This window comes from Tetrao urogallus (assembly GCF_951394365.1).
Source record: "Tetrao urogallus genome assembly, chromosome: 11".
NCBI lineage: Eukaryota > Metazoa > Chordata > Aves > Galliformes > Phasianidae > Tetrao > Tetrao urogallus.
Window position 1 is genome coordinate 13960362 of NC_136824.1, and position 18663 is coordinate 13979024.

At 37.0% G+C, this 18663-nt stretch overlaps 1 protein-coding gene across 1 annotated transcript in view; it reads right to left on the minus strand.

Moving 5' to 3' along the window:
- Nucleotides 1-5716: 5716 nt before the first annotated feature.
- The window catches only part of THSD4 (thrombospondin type 1 domain containing 4), a gene marked incomplete at both ends in the record, with an annotated part of 236750 nt that continues 223803 nt past the window's right edge, over nt 5717-18663 (minus strand). The window contains 4 exons of the mRNA XM_079540750.1: nt 5717-5859; nt 7307-7451; nt 9528-9707; nt 12009-12182. Of these exons, the coding sequence (XP_079396876.1) occupies nt 5717-5859; nt 7307-7451; nt 9528-9707; nt 12009-12182 (642 nt within the window). The remainder of the gene's footprint in view (nt 5860-7306; nt 7452-9527; nt 9708-12008; nt 12183-18663) is intronic.

Below are 18663 nucleotides of genomic sequence, written 5' to 3' on the forward strand. Positions count from 1 at the left end.
ATTTGAAGCATTTTGGTGCAGTAGCCGGTTCCGTACACACAGCTCAGAATACAAATCTCCCATAGACATCTTGTATTTACAAATAACAACAAAATAAGTTATAATAAAGTATATCCTTCTTCTGCCAAAATCAATTATCAGGGTCAAGTAGAAATAAAATTTTTAATATATAAAAATGTTATGTTTTCCTTGTCCCTCATGGTGTTAGGTTTACTGATCCGTGCAGGTAAGGAAGGCTTCAGAGCCTCCCAATCCTCTGCGTGCAGCCCAAGCGTGGGCTTCACAAGCTTGCACGTACCCAGCCCTGCCAAGACCACTGCAGGACCATGTCTCACAAGATCCCAACACAACACAGACAAAACAGGCCAAGCAGTAAGGAAGATTGTCACTGCAAGGTGACTGATTTCTCAAAATTAAGCTTTTCTCCAAATATATTGGTAGTGTGATTTATAATCCATTAAAGTGAGTTGGGATACAGAAGTTGCATTCTTAACTTCTCATTGCTAAAAGCTGATAAGCAAAGGTCCAAGTTCAGTCTGGTGTGAGCTCTTTTCTTCCTTTCTCCAAGCCTGAATTTCACCCATACTATTAAGATAATGTTGATAACTTTGCTTTAAGATACACTAAATATACTGAAAATGATTATTAGTTGATTTTTCATTTCAGATGTAGAACACACAATGTTACTGCGTTTACTGAACAACATAGTTCCCACAAACATATTCTGTATGCGATGTTAGGAACATAGGATGCTTATTTCCATGTTCAGAATTTCATGTTTTGTGTTTCAAACACAAAAGAAAGCTCCGCAGAGCACAATGAACTACTTACGGATCTATAGGTTAGTAAGAGTGAAGGCAAGATACTCCTTCAAGAAGGCATAATCTCCATAGCTATTTAGAAGTTCTATTAGCCATGAGCTGCTTCCAGCACCTACCTCCTTCTTCCTCCCTCTGACCACTGACACTTTCAACCATGGCTGCTCCAAAAGTAATGCCTCCTATTTAATAATCTTGGCCCATGACATCAGAGGCAGATGTTGGTGGAATGGCAGCAGAGGGTAAAGGGTGAAGGTTCCTATCAATGTTCCAATACATTTTGGTGATGTGCCGCAGATGGCAGCAGAGGGGCAGCTTGACAAAGTGCCATCTGACATGAAAGTGCATGTGAAGCAAAGGTGTGGAACTGAATTCCTCCATGCAGAAAAAATGGCACCCACTGACATTCACAGACATTTGCTGAATGTTTATGGAGACCAAACAGTGGACGTGAGCATAGTGAGGTGGTGGGTGGTACTTTTCAGCAGTGGAGACAGTGACCTGATAGACAAGCCATTTTCTGGATGGCCATGCACAGCTGTCACACCACAAAACAAAGAGCATCTCCATCAGCTCATCCACATGAATTGGCTAATGATGGTTACTGTGCTGAAAAGGAGTGTTTTGCAGCTGATAATATGCTCTATCAGTTAGTTATTATGGTTCTTTGTAACTGTTGTAGTTTCCATTAAAATAAATAGGAGGTATTACTTTCAGAGCAACCTGCGCAGGACTCAGACATACATAAAGTAAGCAGCACAGTTCTGCCAATACTGCTGCCCCATATGATCTTCTGTTCTATAAATTTCATGTACTTACTGAAGTCAGGGCTACACTGGCCACTTTTATCAAGTCTAGGTGAACAAACATCCTAGAATCCCTCTTTGCATTAACATGTCATTAACTCATGTTCTGAACACATTCTGCTTTTTCTTTACGAATGAACCAACTCTGAACTGCACCATGTTCTGATAAAAGTCAGATCTAACCTACAACACTGATGTTAAGCACTGCTTCATTCATAAAGTTCTCAATTTTCTGATTCACCTAAGCATTGGGGAAAAAAAGAAAATTATGTATGTAATGAGGAAGACACCAGTTCCCTGTGCAGGGATACTGGGGTAGTCTTACATTAAGTCAGAGAGCAAAAACACTTTAAGGGTAACTGGCTTGCAAGAACACTCACATCTTTCACTCTGCACTTCCCAGGGCTCTACTGCCAGACACAGGGTCATTCCCACAGGAGCAAACCTCACGCTTCCACACTACACACCATCTCAGTTTCTCAGCTAACGAGAGGAAGAACTCCATAAATTCAACCCTGCAAGTAAGTGTTGTCAAATGTAGCATGCAAGTGCTATACACAACCAATTCCACTTGCACATGCTTAGACCTGGCACTGAGTAGAAGGTAACAAACCACGATGGACCCCTGATAACAATAAACAACTGCACAAACAGTCTTCAATTCTAGGAAGAGAGTGCTTGAGACACAGAACTTGCTCTACCTGGAGCTGATTCTGTCCAGCTGCATGTCTGGAAGATATGAAAGCAGTATGCCTCTTTTTTTCCTTACAAACAGTTATGCTGATTAAACTCTATACTAATCAAAAACCTAACACTTACTCTGGTCTTCCTGGATTGTAGAAAGTAAAAATCTGTAAGGTAAGGAAGCATTTTTTCAATTTTTTTTTCGTGAAGGATTTTGATTGATTTTAAAATACCAGTAAAAGGAAATATAAACAATCACAGAAGCCTGAATCAATTTTTACTGTATTTGTTTTAAACTTGATCTAACTTTACTGCATCCATGAAGGTCAACTGTCATTTATGGTAAAATCATGAAAGGCACATCAGGCCCCTGTGGGCATCATCCTAAGACAATACACTGGTCTATTAAAGCAAATGCTATAGTCACAATTTCAAAAATGCACTTTTTGTGACAGTGGAATATTAGCATAGCACTTGCTTTGTGTAGGTAATATTAGTTCTACACCAAACTGCTGAAAGAAGAGTTTGATAGTTTGTATTTCAGGAAAAAGTATTTTGATTATACTGAAACCTGAGAAGAGATGATAAATGATCAAGTTAAGCAAGATTTTAGCAGTTTCCATATCACCAGATGTTCAATTAGGTGAGGCAATCTTTTTTAACTGGCACACCTGAAATCTGTCCTTTAACTACAAAAAAAAAAAAAAGCAGCCCACTCATGTATAATTTGTATAAACATAATTCACTGCATTCAATTCACAAAGCTCTACAGCTTAGGAGTAATACAGGATTGTATCACTACAGATATGTTCTTTGATATTTAGCTCCCATTCGTTGTTTACTTTAGTGGCAGCTTAATGATGCCTACATGATGATAATCCTTGTAAAATAAACCAATGGTCAGTCACATATTCCAGAGCATAACAACAGATGTTATGAAAGGCCAGGATCACCTGCCTGCTTTGTGACTTGCCTTCTCACAGCCAAGAGTTTGTGCAAGCAGATTATTTTCTATGAATCGTTTGCAAACCTGATTTCTTCCTACATATTTCATTCTCATTGTGGTTTTCAGTAATTCTTTTTATGGAACAAAGATTTTCCTCAAGCTGACAGGATACACTTCCTTGACACAAAAGAGGTAACGGCAAAAATTATATACTGCATGTCAAGATCTGCTGCAACGAAACGATGAGGTGAAAAGCTGTATTTACAAATACTGGATTCTAGAACTATTATACGGCACTTTCTCCATTTCAGTCTTTGGTCAAGAATCTAATGAATATAATATGATCACAAATCTTTCAGTTATCCTCATGGATAGATTTTCATAATACAAGGAAACAGAACTGCAAAAGCTTTGTGAGATCATATTAAAAGTTTTCTAATTAGCACATCTGTTTCTAGAGGCTTTATGTCAACTAATTATAGTGGAAAACCCAAAGACACGGCCATACAGAAACATCCAATGACCTTAATGGTTCATAATCACAAACAGTAACTTCAAAGTTCAGGGGAAACACTTCTTAATACTTCATTGTGGCTGGAATACATTCTTCATAAGACTGAATCAAAATATCTATGGTTTGTCTCAGTCTAATGCAGCTTTTAGACTAGAGGAGTTCTACCTTCCTGTGCTCAGTTTCCAGCACATGAACTGGTGTGACTTGTAGCACAGCAGTAACCTTTGCCTCTCAGTGCCTATTCTTCCACATCATCTCTACTCAAGTGGAAAGAAGAAAATAAAAACAGATGCATATTTACAGGTGGATCATCTAGAATGGGATCTGATACAAATCCTAAATGAGGTTCAAATACGCCTCTTAATCAGCAGCAGGACCCCCTCATCACTGTACTATCACATCACTGGGAAAGGCTTGTCACATTATTAAAACTGTTCTTCCATTCAGTCCGCAGGCACCTTAAAATAGATGTGCAGCTGGATATCACTATTTTGAAAGCAGTAACCTGTTGAATGAGCAGAGATGTTAATTTCTTCCCTCAGCCTTATTTACACATTTGAATGACCTCAGAGGTAAAAGCTAGAGAATGTGCAGATAATGTGAAAGTTTTCATCTGCATTGCACAGCACATTCTACTTACCTTTACCAAATCACAAGGCTGAGTACAGTCTTTACAGAAATGAAAAATCATCACATAAATTCATTGAATCATAGTCTTACTGCCTATCCCAACTTCAATGCAAGCTAAACTTTACTAACAGATGCTCAGCATGCAAGCGGAGCCATTCTTGAGTGGTATAAAGAGAGTGGTATGAACAGACCTAATGAATGAAACATTGACTAAAAAAGACACGTATGTTGTAATAACTGATCAAAACCTGAAAAACACCAATAGTTGAGATCTTATTACAAATACTCAGCTACCACACTTACAGAGCCTACTGATACCAAGAGTAGCAGACTACTATAAAGCACAGAAGTGTGCATCTGTTGGTGGTTGCTTCAGAAGGCTCTGACATGCAGACAGCATCCAAGCATGGTATTTTTGCATGGTACTAGTTAAGCAGTAGTGCAGAGACAAGACGGTAGGCAAGGTATCAGTTCACTGAAAAACTGCCCTCAGGGAAAGAGACCTTGCCAATGGAAATATATTTTTTTAAACATCAGCAAAGGCTCCTTGCCTTTCTGGTAAATCCCACTGATGGCTGCAGCTGGTAAAGACTTAATGGGCTAGAGGCACTCTGGTAGGTAACATTTTAAAATATATACAAAATTAGGAAAGCATAACTCTAAGGGTTTATGAATTAAATATAAAGGCACTTTTTGGCAGGCAAACGTGTATATATTTGCTGCCTGAGGACAGGAAGTTAGCTAAAAGTATAAGTGAAAGATATAACCATTACTACTATGAATGGACTGAAGTTTAAAAATTAAAAATATACATTTGAGTGTTAAAAAACTGAACATGAATGGGTCAAGGGGTGGGTTCCTGGTAAAATAATTCTTCTCATGTGCACATTTCATTGATTTGATCTACTACTTTAAGGCAGTTCAAAACACCCAAGTAAGAGTGAGCGCTCAGAAAATAACATAGCAGTCACACCCATACTGGTTAAACATCTGCAGTAATTGCCTAGCTCTGATTTTTTTTTAAAACATTAATTTTATAATAGTAAGGCAGGTATGTTCTTTAAATAGTTACTCAATGAGGAGGTGCAAAGAATATTATCAATACAAATTAATGCTTTAAAAAGATCACGGTTTTACAACATTTGTAGAAAGATACAACTGCACAATAAATGTAATTGAAAGGATGTGGCGTCTTGACGTACACAGCAGTATAAAAACCACCTCTTTAAGAAGCTAAAACCTGCTCTAGTCAAAATAGTAACACTGTTCAAGCTTCATCTGAAGACGGACATTGCTGCTTCGAGTAGAAGAGTATTTGTTATCTGTGTCCTAGAAACCCAGACTGTCTATTTGCCACACGTGTACAGGATGCACAACAGGCTGTTTTGTAATAGGTGTAGACACAAAGCCGGGCCTGAACCACCACATTGCAATTGTAGTATTTATCTTTGCAGTTCTCATCTGTGGAAAAAAAAAGGAAGAGAGAATAAACTGAAGAAAACAACAACAGAAAAATAAATAACCAACGCCCTTTCCTCTACTACATACAATTCCTTTAACCTGTATTTAAATGTTCACTAAGAAATTAAAATAGGCTACTTACACAAATAACTGGTTAGGTGATTCAAGTTTTTCCACATTTGATCAAGTTATATAAAGACTTGGATGAAGTGTAAATACCCTCATGTGTACTTTAAAAAATTGGCTTAAATACAAATGACTGGCAAGTTTCTAGTTTTCTGCACTTCATTTTTAGACTCCTAGGTACTAAACTCTTGTGGCAGTGCACAGATGGCAACCCTCATTAAAAATACCATGATTGGTTGAAAATAACCAGATTAAAGCAAAACCAAAACCAATCAAACAGACAAAACAATTGGTATTCTTAACATTCCCCATTACTTCTTAAGCTGTTCTGATGGAGTCTGCTCACATTTTCAAGTTTTCCTTCACATTCAACAGGTTTAGTTAGAAACAGATTTTAAGTGGCAGCTAATATTTTCATACCATTAAGTAATCACTGAAACTAAGGCACTGAAAAAGACCAAATGACAAAATGCTAATATTGTTTATAAAAATGATCCATTCTGTACATGTCTGTTTTAAATGGAGAAGAAACAGCAACAGTAATACAATAATATTGTACAACTGTACAATACTGGCATACCGGGTTTTAAAGTAATTAATTTATGATAAAGAATAATGCTCATTATTAAAATAATTGTTATAGAATATGAGTTCAAACTATTTCTGAATACTTGCATTTTCCTTTCCCTAGCATTCTCATCACCATGAAATCTGCAGAAGAACGACTAATTTTAATGCCTGATAAACTTGATGTATTTACTGTGTAGAAAATAAAATGACTTAATTGTCCTTAAAGTCTTCAGAATCTTGAGGAAAAAGTGTTCAAGCCACAATGGAAGTTTATAAAGGAGAAAAACAGTGCTTTCTATTTATGTTCTTACATTAAACATTAAATGTTATTGTTTGTTCTATGTAATGTTATTGTTTATTATAGAACTTATTACCAAACACACGATATGATACCTGATCTTTTGTTCTTGGTTTTTTTGTTTGTTTGTTTGTTTGCTTCAAGAATCCGCAAAGTGAAACAATTGAGAATGCAAGGAAGTTGTATAAAAACACCAGTTTGGGTCACTTCCACAAAAGCATATTTCTCACATTCCTGGCAACTTTAAAAGAAAGCCAATTTTTTAGGTACTTCAAAGAAAAAAGAATTTTTAATCAAAAATGAAAACAAAAACATTCTTTCAACCACAGAAAAGAGCCAAAGTTTGTGTAAAAACAAAACTCTGTACTTTGTATTTGAGAAAGAAAATCTCTACAACCTCTTTCTCCACTAGATGGAGTTCCATGGTTGAAACACAAAGTTCCTCTACTTTACCTATTTCAGGGATACAGTCCTGTGTGTTACATGGCTCTTTTTCTTCAGGTTTAAGTTGTGGATCACAGTGAGTACTGGTTGTCATGTCATCTGATAGACATCGTACCTCTCGAACTCTAAATCCTCCTTCACAGGACTTGGAACACTGCAACAAAAAACAATGTTCACAAAGGCTGTATGAGATTTTGCTAATACAGAGACAAAAATGGGAACCTGAAAGGCACATCCATGTGTATCATTGTAGCCTTTTATCAACTTCTCCACTTCTGTAGTTTTTTGGTTTCTAACTATAAAATCCTTCACATAGAGGTGCAATTTCCTTTACAGTTCAAACCCACTCTTGTCTACATTGGGGGAGCAACTGAACAAATAATTATGCTAGATTCTGCAACTGAAAGCACCCAAGAATGTTTCCCTTTCTGAATTTGTTAGCTTCCTGTTTCTCTAATTAGACTTATTCTCTCTGCTTATTTATATATATCTCCCAAATCTACTCCTCCCTCAAGGTTCATATTCCTTACTTCAACAACTTCCTGTGCTGAACTACTTGACTGCACTTGCCTTCACTGCCCTTTTGCCTCCATTGATACACAGTCAGGAATCATTTTAATTGCTGTTTCTCCAGTGCTTGCTTATTTTCCAATTCTTTCAGCACAATGATATACTAAGCATTATAGGTTTCTTTTAATTTCTAAAGAAAATATTTCTACATTCCTTCAAAATCTGTTTCAAAGCCAAAGACTTTTCTAATTGCCAGTCCCGGTATTTCCAAAGTCAATTAATACACAAATTATCATTGAAGCAAATCCCCTGTTGACTTTAAGAATTTTGTCTGAGTGAGGTTTTGGCTCACTGTCCAATAAGACCTAAATGCTCACAAGCTTAATTAAACCTGGGTCATTTCTAATTATTGAAACTTTAATCGCCCCAAAGTAATCAGAATCTTTTCTGGCTTTTTTTTTGGCATAGGTGTTTTGTTTGTTATCTTTCCCTAAAATTGCAAAAACAACTTGTCACTAACATAAAATCAGGTATTGTAGCAAGCTGAAATATTCCCAATAGTAAAGTCTTAAAAGGTTCTCTGAACTTGACATACAGCTCTTCTGAAATTTGGAAAGAACCTTCTGCAAAAACAAAAGAATACATTCAGTTTTTTATGTGATTACTCAATGTATGCCTATACAGAATATTGTACTTATCCTATCTCAAACAACAACAGCAAAAAAAAAAACCAACTTCAATTGCAATCTGTAGAGATCTTAAAGTACCTAAAATGGAACCAAGACAGAATCTAGAGGCTACGTACAATACAATATATATAAAACTCAGCATTCTGCATTAGCCAGCCACTAAATCTCCGTGACTGAACAGGTCATGCCATATATTCTGGATCAAATAAAATGTCTGCTGAAGATATGAACTGGACAGTTTTTGTGCAGGGGGCTCTGAAAAATCCTTCCTCTTCAGTTAACAGTAAGAAACATCACATACCTTGTAGATAACAGTGTGAAAGGGATAAGAGAAAAATGCATGGAGTATGATCTTAGAAACCCTCAGATACCATATGCATTTGTACAATAAGGAGGTGGCCACAAAGGCTTACAGCTTTTATGACTTCAAGATACTTCTTAGGAATAGAGATTTAAACAATGACCAGGGTTCTCTAGTTCCTATTAGATTTTTAGTTTCAACAGCTTCTTTCTTCCATACCTTTCAGAAAGAATTTATCTGCTGTGTGCTGTGGATGCACATGTCTGGATCTCTTGTGGTTACACTCATACAGGTTCATACTTGAAAATGAATTTTCTAATTAAAATTATGTAATCTAAACTAACAGTAAATAATTAAAATAATTTACAGTAACATCAAAGGAGACACTTAAACCTGCATATCTTTATCATGAGAGTAATTTGCACCTTTACTTCGAAATAAACATCTATACACATCTGCAAAATAAGGAAGAAAGATTAGGATTTCCTTCATCAGATTTATTTTGCTAAAATCATTCTACCTTCTTCTTCTCTGCTTTCCAGAGGACAGTCCAATAGTTGAGCATTTACTGAAAGTGGGGAAAAAAAGACAATCTTGTTTCACTTGGATGAGGAATTTTCCCAAGGTTCCTCACATTGGGAACTCAAACTGAAGCATAAGCTCCACTGAATCATGAGTAAGCACGCTTACACCAAACAAAACAAGCCATAGAGAAGCATGGCAGACTTACTGTGCTCCATTCTGTATGAAACCATTTAGATCCACAGGGTTTGAGGTAGCAGGATTGCTGGCTGGGAGGTCTTTCCAAATATGAGCATTCGTAGGGGTTCAAAACATCAAAATTCCCTTCAGTTTTCCTGACACAAATGATTTCCCTCTGTTGAGTTCCACCACCACATTCAGTAGAGCACTGTGTATCAGAGAACACAAAAGTAGTGGGATTTGTTATTCTACTATGTCCTTCAACTCACTGCGGAAGTAATGTATTTGTCCACATCACCTGTTCCTTAAATAAAAGAATACACACACATACACACACATACACACACACACACGTACTTAATATTCACCAGGAAAACTTAACAAACCATTGCTTACTCCCTATTTTTTTTTTTTTTTTTACATATTTAGTCACCATCAACCAAAACTCATCACCTATTTTTAATAGGTCCTCTCCTAAGTAAAATTAATTTAACTATATATTTCATTCAATTTCTGGTATATGTATAACTTAAGGACAAAGGTAAAGGGTAAAGTATTTCATAAGTACCTACCAGTTAGGCAGTCACAGTTAGGAACTAGTCACAAGAAAACGCTACTGGATACAGTAATGACTTAATTAATCAAGTGAAAATGGATTATAAGTTTTAGGTATTATATACTTAACTTCAAATCTTAAGAATGGTTACAGAGGCTAAAACTGTCCTGTTAGTAATTGTTCCAAGTGCTACAGAAGACTGAAAATGCATATCTAATTATTGTTGAGAAGACTAGGAGATATGACTACAATGGTGCATTTGGAGAAGTGTGGAAGTTTCATTTTACCTATAACTACAAATAGAAATGGACGTGAATCTTTCTAATGAAAAGAGAAGCATAACTTACTTTTTTCATAAACAGTGTTACTGCTTCTGGCTGAAGCAGGATTGCATGCACTGAACCTGTCTTTGAGGTTCCAAAGTTAGAGCACTGTTCTGGAGCTTTACATATCCCCACATTTTCTGCCTTAAAGAAAATGCCTTGATCTGCCAGAAAGTGCTTTTCATGTTTACAAGTGTCTATGTGTTGCAGTGTTGGTTCTAGTTCTGAGTTTCTCTGTTGCATAAAGGGATATGACTTTCAAAGGCTTATTCTAAACCTAAACATGTAAATGCTGTTTTTATATATATACATATTGAGTGGAATTTGTGATACTGTCCAAGATGCAATATGAACGAAAATGAATGCACCTACATGAATTCTATACAAAATAATGTAATACACGTTCTCTTAATACTGAACACGTCTCTCTTTTAATGGTTCTTCTAACAGAGTGTCTAATGAAGCACAATGCAGAACGTCATCCACCAATGCTCCCTGCTCTGGTCTACGGACTGCCTGCTTTCATTGCAGTATTTAAAGTCAGGACTTGGCCGGTAGAACAGACATTGTCAGACACTTCTTTCACATATTATACAGCAAATACATGGTTCCATTGCTATGCATCAAACATAATGCCATCTCATACAAACAAAGAAGGTGAATTAGACTTAAGAGAACAGGAAATTGAGAAGGAAAGAAACTTCCTTATTCAGATCAGAATGGAGAGAGTTAGAATGACCGAATTGCACACTTCTCCCAGTGATAACACAAATGGGTACAATGTTCCTATTCACCTGCATGGAGCAGTGTAAGTAACAAGGCTCAGATTTTATGTTATTAAAATTGCATGTTTTATATCTGAAGTTATTATTACTGTTCTACAACACAAATAATTATCACTTACACTTGGAAGCATTTGCATGTAAATGTCCATCTCAGCTGTACCAGTTTAATTTCCAACTCCTTACCAACTGGAATCTGAAATGCAGTGAGTTAACAGCATAGCCAAGAGACTTTTCTCTAAGAATTTGAAGAAATGTAGGTGCCAGCCATCATGTAGCTCAGAGAGCCTACACCAAGGGACATCAGTGCCTGGGCACCAGCTGTCAGCTTCTGAAATTCCTTTGATTCTGACAGCAGAAATGTTTAGTAAGAATGAGAAAGAACATTGATGTGTAGATCAAGGAAACTATTTACCTTGAAAAAGGAACATCACAATACTGGCCACTAACCAGATCTTGTTCTTTTCTTCAGCACAGTAAAACAGAAGCCAATTTTAGTCACTGCTATAGACTATTTTGCCTCTTTTGTCTATTGTCTATATCCATAGATCCATAGATATACATGATTACAAAGGATCTAACTTAACAGCTTTCTGACATCTCATTTCATAAATATGCTGGGTCAGTAGAAGAGAAAAATTAACGTAAGGAGGAAAAGAAGACAGTCTTATTTTCATCAAAGTAAAAAAAAAAAAAGCAGGTGAAGAAAAGCAGAGAACATTACTTCAGTAAAATACAGAAAAAAGATATCCAAGCATTCCTCAGAGATGTAGAAATATCTTAGGGCACACATCTTCCTGTTAAAATGCCTGCAGAACGCACAAAGATGTGTTAAATGTAAAGCTTACCTGTGACCAGCTCCCAGCAAACCACTCCACTTTACCAGCACAGGGCCCATTATTACAGGGAGTTGTTTCAGAGGGTCTGTTATTGCCACAGCCTTCCAGAGGCAAACTGCTGACATGATTGGTCATACAAACCACTGAACGTGTGCGGATCCCATCACCACATTCTGCAGAACACTGAGGAGGAGAAGACATAACAAGTAGTCAGCAGTACATTTTCCAGAGTGCACAATGAAATGAGAAGGAACAACACCCATGGAAAACAAATTAATGAAAAATCAATTACTTTTACTTGTAATTCAATTGCAGCAGATCACCTTACACCTTACAGTTTTAGTACAGGACAACTAGTATCTGTCCTTTACAATCACAAATGAAAGAACTTGAAGAAAAAAGAATATTTTTTGTAGCTTTTAAAAATATTCTTAGTTTTCCTTCCATCTTCCTGTCTGTTAATATTTTCAATTTTAATTTTGCACTTTTTTCCTATCAATTAATGCATCTGAGAAGTGACAGTTTCAACTAGCAGCTTTTCAGGAAGCAGTTCTGTGAGTTTCTCCTCTGGCCATTCAAGCTGTCAGCCAGGAGAACTCTTACACTGATAAAAAAGGACAAGGTGAAGAAGACTCTGAGTAAGTGCCATTGACACTGGGAAAAAAACGACAGCATTGCCCATCCTAGAACTTTTCCACATTGCTAGTTGATAGAGCACAAGAGCACAGTAAATAGAAAATACAAACTTCTGTGACAAGTAGTTTCCAAAGACTGAGGTAAGCCCTCTGCAAATAACGCTAGTGGTCACTATTTGTTACCCACCATGTTCTAATTGTAAGTCATTAAGTATAGTTCTAGTAGAAGTGAACATACAGTTTATTTAAATTCAATGTTGCATGCTGTTCATATGAATCCCAATAACTAATATTCACCATTCCCAAATTTTCACTGCTAAATTTTTTAAGCTTTTATTAAATAGCGATGATATGCAGATTTGTATGTCACACATTTTGGGATAGCATGTATACAATTCATAAATTGTGCACAACAAACTCCATTTATCAGGACTCTCTACGCCCCTATAGCCTGGTTACTCACCTACATCAGTGGGAAAGACTCTGATATCTACTGTTCTGGGCAGCATCAAACTGTTGGCATTTCAAGAATAATGCCCAAGAAAGTGCATTTGATATTTTATCTCTAGACCATGAAAATAAAGATAAAATACATGCAGCTTGCTCAAAGGTGTGTACATAATTGAATCGAAATAATTACAAGCAATTATATGTGCAAAGAAAATCACAAGTATGCAGAGTAAAGTATGGGAGAAAACACGCGTTTGATTGATGTGTCAGATATTACTCTTAAGACACAAAGTAAGCAGTTAGGAGAAGCTATGCATTACTTTCACAATGAACAGAATGTTCTTTGTGAATCAATGTTGCTCTAGATATTTCTTTTTAAATAAAAGTAAGAATAATTCTAAGGACTGGCAATGAGACACAGAACTGAGTTGGCTCCCACTGGCTTCACATCCAATAGTTCAAGTACAGAACAGCAGATGCTGCTACCAATAAGCAGACCGACCAACGCAGCTATTCCCCATCTCTCAGAGACACCAGTGACTCAATGTACAATTGGCTGCAAAGCAATCTTTAATCACTAGCACCAAATAATACTGGTTATTTGTCTGAAATATGTAGTCATGTGATATTTATTCAGTAGATACAGTACAGAAAAATATTTCCTCCTGTCACCACGTCAGTTTCTTTGACAAGACGTTCAAACACAAGGACAAAGTCTTGCTGAAATGGAATCCCTAGAAAGCTTTAAAAAGTAATTAAACTTCTTACAAGTACTTTTTTAGTAATCTACAATTCTGGAATAACTAGAAAATTACTAGAAATATAGAAAATAACTAGAAATTCAGAATTTGAAGATATGCTTATGTACTCCACCAGAGTAGGAAAAAGCTGCTCACAGTTTGGAATGACTTCTTCCTGCATCTGCAAAATCAAATAACTGAGCATCTCTTAAATGATTCCTACAAGTAACATAATGAACTTCATATTTCTCGTTGGTGGTGCACAACAAAATTTTCCATTTTCATACAGACAGAGTAAAATAGACTCAGCTCCTCAGCAAACCAAATTTGATGACTGAGGAGGTCTTTCCAAGGTAAATTGACAGCGTTTTGCAAATACTGGGATGATATACATTGTGCTAGCACTGAACATTTTCTCCTTTATGTAAACTAAACCTAAACTAAACCTATTTCAAAATGTTCCACTCCTAGGTAAACTGATTAACTGAGCCTCATAAATGGCTGCCTTTCAAACCCACTGTACTGAAATAAGCTTTCTGCCTGTTCATATTTTATCCAGGGAAGTTTTTCAAATACATTATGCACAGAGAGGTATGTATCTACTCTGCAAATACTCTTCTTATTTGTACAGTAATTTCCATTTGACAATCTAATTTTTCTGCCTTGCAAACAAAATAGAACTGAGAATAAGTTTAGTCAATAAATTAATCCAGAAAATCCCCACAGTATTATGTTTTAAATGATTATGTATTAACTGGGCTTACATATCAAAGGAAATTCCAAATGGGAAGGCATTGGATTGCCCCACCCTCGACCATAAGATTTTACTACAGGTTAGCTACCCTCAGGGGGTTTATACAGCAAATGTAAACCTGCATGTTTCAGAGTTAAGGCTTCCATCCATCCCCCCCCCCCTTTTTTTTTTTTCTTCCTTCCAATAAAAATCTTCCCTGTGAAAGCCATGATTTCCAAAGTTCAAGGAATTTAGTAGGGAGCGTTTGGATAATATTCCTCTCCCTTTAGTTTCTGCAATTGACACACCCACTATCTTCAGTTTTGTGCCATTGATTTGTCACATTAATACACAGTGACTGCCACAGCCTAACAGAGTATGGCATGTTTTGTTACAAAACCTGAAAAGAGCTTTCACAATCTGCAACTTCTCTTTTCTGATCATATTATTAAAGATATTTTGTTTCACTTTCGTGCTTTAATTGGCAGAAATTCCTCCAAAAAGGTTCGCCTGTGGAACACCCTCCCTAATTTAAGGAGTCTGTCATTTCCTGTCTTCCTGGTTGTCCTTCCTTCATCAGTGCAGTTTTAGAAGCTTTCCATCTCCATTAAAAGAAAAGAAAAAAGAATAAAAAAAGATATCAATGTTCTGACAGCTGCCAGAAAACAATTCTGACATCAGACCAAGAACATGAGGCTAGTTGCTGCTAACTTGAAAAACCGTAAGTGGAAGCCTGAAATTTTGTCCCTTCCACAGGGAATGGCTGAGCTAGTAAAAGCCTTGAAACTAAGCCAGTTCCCTTTCACTAATGCATCAGTACTACTCATTGCCCTCCACTGGGACAAGTATAACTCATGGGAAAGAATCAGAAACAAACCTACCATCCAACTCCAGAGTTCTTCTGCCCAGTTATAGCCAATTTTGTTCCTGAAAAACATTTCCCAATTTGGGCAGGATTTGCCTACTACACCTACCTGGTAATACAGTATTTAAAATGCATTATACTATCGATGTTACACTACTGCAAAAAATGAAAATGAAGACCGATTTATGAAACATCTTAGCATTATTTGCTTTCTGAAAAGGCTGCAGTCATTATTCTCTCAGATAACACATTTTAGAGAGATTTGGTAAGCTCTGGTTTATCAGTACAAAACTAAGAGCCATGATTTCAGAAGCTCAGTTCCAGCCACAGTTCCAAGACATGGGACGCAAAGAACATTAACATTGTTGAGAACAGTCTTGATTTCTTAAAAAAAAAAAAAAAAAAAAAAAAAAGAGGGTTGTGTCTGAAGTATCCTTATGTACTGCCAAACTTTAAGATACTGTTACTTAAATGATTTCCCTTCAGAGTGCATCAACATATACAGTAGACACTGGATCAGACGTCAAACTCATCCTGCATTTAGTTTAGTCCAGCAGACTATCCTTCCAAGGTAACAGAAGTTTAGAAATATGCTTAGACACTTCAGCGGGACCATGATTGCTTCTACATATGCACTGATATTTTCCTTTTAAGTGGTTGCTAACACTGTTGCTAGTTACGTATTACTAATGAACTCTGAAGTATTCCAGCTCAGAATAGACAGCACCAGCCTTTGAAGTGATGAGGATGTCTCAGAGCACCAGTAGGGCTGATCGGCCCTTACAAGCCTTGCTCACGGTCTCCACCTACACCCCCAGCTCATGGGCCCAGGGACTCCCATTGTGCTCTATTCCAATGTGTTTGTCCTCAGCCACAGCTTTGCCATGGGCCTCACTGACCCTTCACCCTTGGAACTGCTTCCCAGATTGATCTGAACCCTGTCTCATCACCATGGACCTGCCTAGCAATCTCTGGTCTATGTCTGACTCTGGTTACTGTCAGTGGACCTAACTTGGATTAATTTCTCGTCTTGAGCTTGGACCTGCCTCATCACTGTGATCTTCTCTCTTTTGAACTCTCCTGTGCACCTGGATGCTCTGGCTATCGAACTAGGATGCTGTGGCCCTAGCTGGCAAGGCCCCTGCCATGATGACTTTCACATCATGTTTCACTTCAGGTTATCAAACTGGACAAAGCAGAAGGCTTTTTATCTATTTATCTAAAACCCTACAGTGAGCATCTATGCACAAACTTAATGAGTTATAGAAAGCAATCAAAATTCAAAGTCCAGAAACAGGTTACATATGTCACTGCAGAGTTGGGCTTGAATAATCCTGCTGAGAAGACTTTTGGAGTTGATTTCTACTTCCACACTGGAGCACCAGTAAATTTAGTACTGTTGAGTATATGGGCAAATCTAACTTTCAATAGGATATAAGAAAGAGAGCACATTCATTCAGATATATTCAAACACATTCAAAGAGGTAAAAAATGAAGAAGGCTGTCAGTTTTGGGCTCTGGATGATGACATCAATTTGCTTGAATGAGGCCAGTAAGGCAGCAAGGAGAAAACAATGGTTACTGAAGTAAAAGGCTGTCCCACCCATGTGTTAGATCTCCCAAAACAAGATGAAGGCTTATATGGGGCTCTTGACAGGTGAATAGACAGAGATCCAGTGATAGGCATAATAGTGGTAGGAAAAAACAGAACAATAGATTTTAAAATATTTGACCTTGGAAACAGCAGTGCCTTCATACCTGATTTTGATTTAGTTTGATTTCTGGGAGACATGAAACAGCAGGTTATACAAACATTAGAAGTATTTTTAGTATTTTTGTGAACACCAGGTATCTTTGTAATTAATGTCATTGTTGTGTGATTAAATACTAGCCTGCCTTACTATAATTCTAATCTCTGCATAATTTCCTTTAAAACCAATGATATGACAGCACTGCACATTCACCAGAGCTCCCTTATCTACCTTTAAGCAAAGCACTTTGGTTTTGGCAGTTAGAAGTAGTTTAGAAAGTCTAAAGCAAATGAATTTTGTCAGAGAGATCAGCTGAGGAGAAGAAAAAACATTCTCTGTAGGTTTTGGCGACTCTTCTATCGATGTCTCCTTCAAAACTCTCCTGGCTACGCATTTCATTCTGCAAATCATGAGCTTAGTCACAGATTTATGCATAGGGAACTTCTGCTTTCATATGATTTCCACATGAAATCCACACAAAGTGATATTTAGTTTTGTTTTCAGTTTAAATTGGAAACAGCGATAATAAAACCTAGCAAAACACTTGCACAAGCTCCATGGTGGTCTCTCTGCCTTTATCTTTTCAGGATCTAGGAGATTTTACTTGAGCTTTACGGATTTTAATAAAAAACTGGGAAAGAAGAGTGTGAGCTGCAATATGCTCCAGTGGTTCCACCTTTGACCGGTCAACATGCCCACCTTTACCAGTTAGGTAACATTGTGGGTGTGTGAGGAATAAAGCACTGATTTTTAGAAAGCACACTGTAATTCTCTAATGAAAGATATACAGAAGTGCTCTGTAGCATACTGGAAGCATTGCAGTTACTCTTTTTAAAAAAACTGAAATGCAGAGCATGTGTTTGATCATTCTGGATTGTGATTCCTGATGAGTAACATTTTCTTTCTTCTTTATAGTTTATTTTGGCCTCAGAATCTCATTAACATGTACTTTGGCTTTTTTTCTAAGAATGCTGTAAATCTAAAATGACAAACAAATGAACAGAGGAGACAGCAATGAATAAAAATGCAAGAAGAGAATGCTGCAGACAGTTGGCAGAAAACACTGATGAATCTCCCACTGCTGTAAATCAGAAGGACCCAGTTTTCTGCTTCTGAGCCATAGGAGAAGCAATCATTCCAGAAATTAGAGCTGTCAAACAATCAGTCATGTGAAATGTTTGCAACAATCTCATCAACTCCAGTCAATCTAGTTTTGCTGCTGAGTTCAGTAAGGTTCACTGGCATTACTCTGCTAATTAAAGCATGCAGTTTGGTGGATCTCCGCAGTTTTAATTCAGCATTCCATCCTAAGAGAATCATGAAACAGGAAGCCATCCTTACACAAATGCATTTAAGTACATCATGAAGGTTTGCCTAGATTGCCTAAAGGTAAATAGATTTAAAGATAACGTAGAAGACAAAGCCATGAAGCTAAAGCCAATCCTCTTCATTTATACTGAAGATACAGAAATAAATGTACACATAAATGT